Genomic DNA, 4,198 nt, shown 5'->3' with positions numbered 1-4,198 from the left:
TTGAAACACTACTTTCAAGCTCATGTCGTTCGTTTGGTTTCTAAAGCAAATCTCATCAAGTTTGTGATGTCAAAACCTGTCTTTAATGATCGACTAGCAAGGTGGTACCTCCAGTTTCAACAATTTGAAATCGTGTACATCCCTCAAAAGGCTATAAAAGGGCAAGCGTGAGCGGACTTCTTTGCAGATCACCCTATACATGATGATTGGGAGCTAACTGACGAACTACCTGATGAGGACGCCATGGTCATCGAAGTTTAGCCTCCATGGAAGATGTACTTTGATGGTGCTGCACATCGCGGAGGAGCTGGTGCTGGTGTAATATTTGTCACTTCTCAAGGTGAAGTTCTGCCCTACTCTTTTACATTGATGCAACTCTGCTTTAAAAACGTTGCTGAGTATCAAGCACTAATACTTGGGCTCGAAATGGTTGTCAAAATGAAGCGGTTGCAATTGCAAGTCTTTGGTTACTCTCAGTTAGTGGTCAATTAGCTTTTAGGTAGTTACAAGGTCAAGAAGCCTGAACTAGGCCCATATCATGATTATGCTAAAAAGTTAATGGGGTGGCTCGGTGATGTGATTATTCAGCATGTGAAAAAGGAAAGAAAATAAGAAGGCAGACGTTTTAGCTGCCCTAACTTCATCTTTAACCCTGCCTGATCAAGTGCAAGTTACTATCTGCCAAAAATGGGTAGTACCGCTGCCAAATGAGGCTGAAGGTGAAGAAAATGAACTCAAGCATCTTGTCGTTGTTTCTGAATTTCAGAAAGAAGAATGGATACAACCCATTATCGACTACTTATGCTCTGGGATACTTCCAGAAAATCCACAGAGAAAAACTGAAATCCCTCGTCGTGCACCTCCTTTCCTTTACTACAAAGATACCCTATACAGAAGATCATTCGAGGGAGTACTCTTGGGATGCTTAGGGGAAGATGAAGCACTCCAAGCTTTGCAAGAAGCACATTCTGGGGTATGTGGGTCACACTAGTCTGGACCAAAGTTTCACTTCCATATAAAAAGGATGGGATATTATTGGCCAACGATGGTAAAAGATTGCTTGGACTATGCTCGAAGATGCAAGGCTTGTCAATCCCATGCGAATTTTATTCATCAACCTCCTGAAGTGGTGCACCCAACTGTTGCATCCTGGCCATTTGACGCTTGGGGATTGGATGTTGTTGGACCACTACCAAAGTCCTCTGGTGAGCACTTATACATCTTGGCTGCAACTAACTACTTCTCAAAATGGGCTGAAGCTGTTGCTCTTAAGGAGGTAAAGAAGGAAAATGTTGCAAGTTTCATCCGAGTAAACATCATCTATCTTTTTGGCATTCCACATTACATAATAACGGATAATGGCAAGATGTATGACAATAGGTTGATGAACAAGATTTGTGAGCTCTTTGGCTTCAAGCAACGTAACTCTTTGATGTATAATGTTGCTGCCAATGGTCTAGCCGAGGCATTCAACAAGACACTATGCAACTTGTTAAAGAAAGTCATCTCCAAATCCAAACAAGATTGGATGATCATATGGAAGAAGCTTTATGGGCATATAGGACGACTCACCGCACGCCAACACAAGCGACTCCTTATTCACTATTTATGGAGTCGAAGCCGTCTTTCCACTTGAGCGTCAAATACCTTCATTACGACTGGCTATTCAAGAAGGCATCACTGATGAAGAAAATGCTCGACTTCGATTAGTAGAGCTGGAGGCTTTTGATGAGAAGAGGTTGGAAGCTCAACAGAGTCTTGAATGTTATCAAGCTCGATTGTCTCGTGCTTTCAATAAAAAAGTTCGCCCGAGATCCTTTCAAGTAGGAGATCAAGTCCATGCCGTATGAAGACCCATAATTACTTCTCATAAACCTGTAGGTAAGTTCACTTCAAAATGGGATAGGCCATATGTCATACAAGAAGTTTACTTAAGTGGGGATTACAAGTTGGTTGATGTAGATGGCGTGAGAATCGACCCTATCAATGACAAGTTTTTAAAGAAGTATTATCCTTGAACTTGTTACGCTCCTTGACGCATGAGCCTAAACTGCAGTTGCTACACTCCTGGCCCGCAAGAGTCTAAATTGTGTACGGCCCCTACAGAAAAAAAGAAGAAAAAAAGAGTCCGCTAGGTTAAAAACTTCGAAAGAGGCGGTCTAGGCAAAAGTTAGGACATAAAAAAAATCACCTAGTCTGAACTACTGTATGACTTGATCCTCTTCACCGAGGTACGTAGGCAACTTAGAGTTTCATTCTAAGTTCAGTCGTATGATTTTAAAAGATACATAGTGCTCCAATTGTTGTCCGAGTAAAGATGAAAAGGGATGTAAAATCAAGCTGAAACGCCATCGTCCTGTTGAACTTTGGATCCCATTTGATTTAAAGGGGGCGACACTCCATGGTAAAGTGATATCTTCAATGGGCCGATTTTAGGAGGATGTCAAGTATTTGCATTGAAGTCTAGGGATTCTCTGTGTCTTCAGGTTCGCCAAACCTTCAAGTTTGTTGGTCTCGAAGTCCGCCCTTTACCTTGAAAAAAGGGGATGTCTGTGTCAGACTTCTTTTAACGGTTTTCGTTGCGAACTTTTAAAGATGTTCATCTTGAATTTTTAAAGGCATCCGAGTTTTTAACGGTTTTCGTTGCGAACTTTTAAAGGTGTTCGTCTCGAACTTTTAAAGGCATCCGAATTTTTAACGATTTTCGTTGCGAACTTTTAAAGGTGTTCGTCTCGAACTTTTAAAGGCATCTGAATTTTTTAAAGGTTTTTGTGGCGAACTTTTAAAGGTGTTCGTCTCGAACTTTTAAAGGCATCCGAGTTTTTAACGATTTTCGTTGCGAACTTTTAAAGGTGTTCGTCTCGAACTTTTAAAGGCATCCAAATTTTTAACGGTTTTCGTTGAGAATTTTTAAAGGTGTTCGTCTCGAACTTTTAAAGGCATCCGAATTTTTTAAAGGTTTTCGTAGCGAACTTTTAAAGGTGTTCGTCTCAAATTTTTAAAGGCATCCGAACTTTTAACGATTTTCGTTGCGAACTTTTAAAGGTGTTCGTCTCGAACTTTTAAAGGCATCCGAATTTTTTAAAGGTTTTCGTGGCGAACTTTTAAAGGTGTTCGTCTCGAACTTTTAAAGGCATCCGAATTTTTAAAGGCATTCATCTCGAATTTTAAAGGCATTCGGATTTTTAAGGTTTTCGTTCTGAACTTTTAAAAGGCGTGTGTTTTGAACTTTTAAAGGTGCTCGTCTTGAACTTTTAAATGTGCTCGTGGCAAATTTTAAAGGGTCCCCGCTGCCGACTTTTAAGGATTTCTACCACAAGCTTTAAGGATCTTTGCACGGACTTTTATGGGTCTTTGCTGCAAATTTTAAAGGTATTCGTTGCGAACTTTTAAAGGTCTTCACCGCGAACTTTTAAAAGTCTTGACCACGAGCTTTTAAGGACCTTCGCATGAACTTTTATGGGTTTTCCCTGCAAATTTTAAAGGTATTCGTCGCGAACTGTTAAAGATCTTCACTGAGAGCTTTTAAAGGTCTCCACCGCGAGCTTTTAAAGGTCTTTACCGCGAACTTTTAAAGGTCTTGACCAGGAGCTTTTAAGGATCATTGCGCGAACTTTTAAAGGTCTTCACCGCAAATTTTAAAGATCTTCATCACGAACTTCTAAAGGCCTTCGTAGTTTGACGAAGTTACTCCTACAAAAAAAAAGACAACAAAAAAAGAAAAGCCCAAGAAAAGAAAAGAAATTATCTTCGCGCTAATGCTTCCGAGTCCACAAAAATAGATTCAAATGGCTTGCAAGAACCAAAGATTAATGCTCAAACGACATAAGAATAAGGGGTTTATATAGATTTAGTGGTACGGCTATTTGAAGATGAATGGCGATGCGGGGACTAGTAATAGTTTGATAGAGTCACAACAAGAATTTGGCATTCTAATTCAACTAGGAGGACAAGCTACTGGCGGCTGGAATATTTGATTCCGACTTGGACTCAGTATCATTGTCTCCTAGAAGACTTGACTTATAGTAGCATTGTGCAAATTGACGTGGATAAAGTTGTGACCGTACTAGTACAAGAGTTGAAGGGCGAAATAAGGCAATGGTCATGCTACGTGGACTATGCAAATGCAACTTATGAATTCAAGGTTATTCATTACAATGTGAAGAAATTATTTTCTAATCAAGAATCATGGCTAAGT

At 40.0% G+C, this 4,198-nt stretch overlaps 1 protein-coding gene across 1 annotated transcript; it reads left to right on the top strand.

Moving 5' to 3' along the window:
- The first annotated feature begins 273 nt into the window (after positions 1 to 273).
- On the top strand, positions 274 to 991 carry LOC138890280 (uncharacterized). Its single transcript, XM_070173653.1, has 2 exons — positions 274 to 476; positions 601 to 991. The coding sequence occupies exons 1-2, from the start codon at positions 274 to 276 to the stop codon at positions 989 to 991; spliced, it is 594 nt and encodes a 197-aa protein (XP_070029754.1).
- The last annotated feature ends 3,207 nt before the right edge of the window (positions 992 to 4,198 follow it).

The sequence above is a fragment of the Nicotiana sylvestris genome, chromosome 4 (assembly GCF_000393655.2).
Source record: "Nicotiana sylvestris chromosome 4, ASM39365v2, whole genome shotgun sequence".
NCBI lineage: Eukaryota > Viridiplantae > Streptophyta > Magnoliopsida > Solanales > Solanaceae > Nicotiana > Nicotiana sylvestris.
The sequence above is the reverse complement of the archived record's forward strand: the minus strand, read 5'-3'. Positions and strand labels throughout refer to the sequence as shown.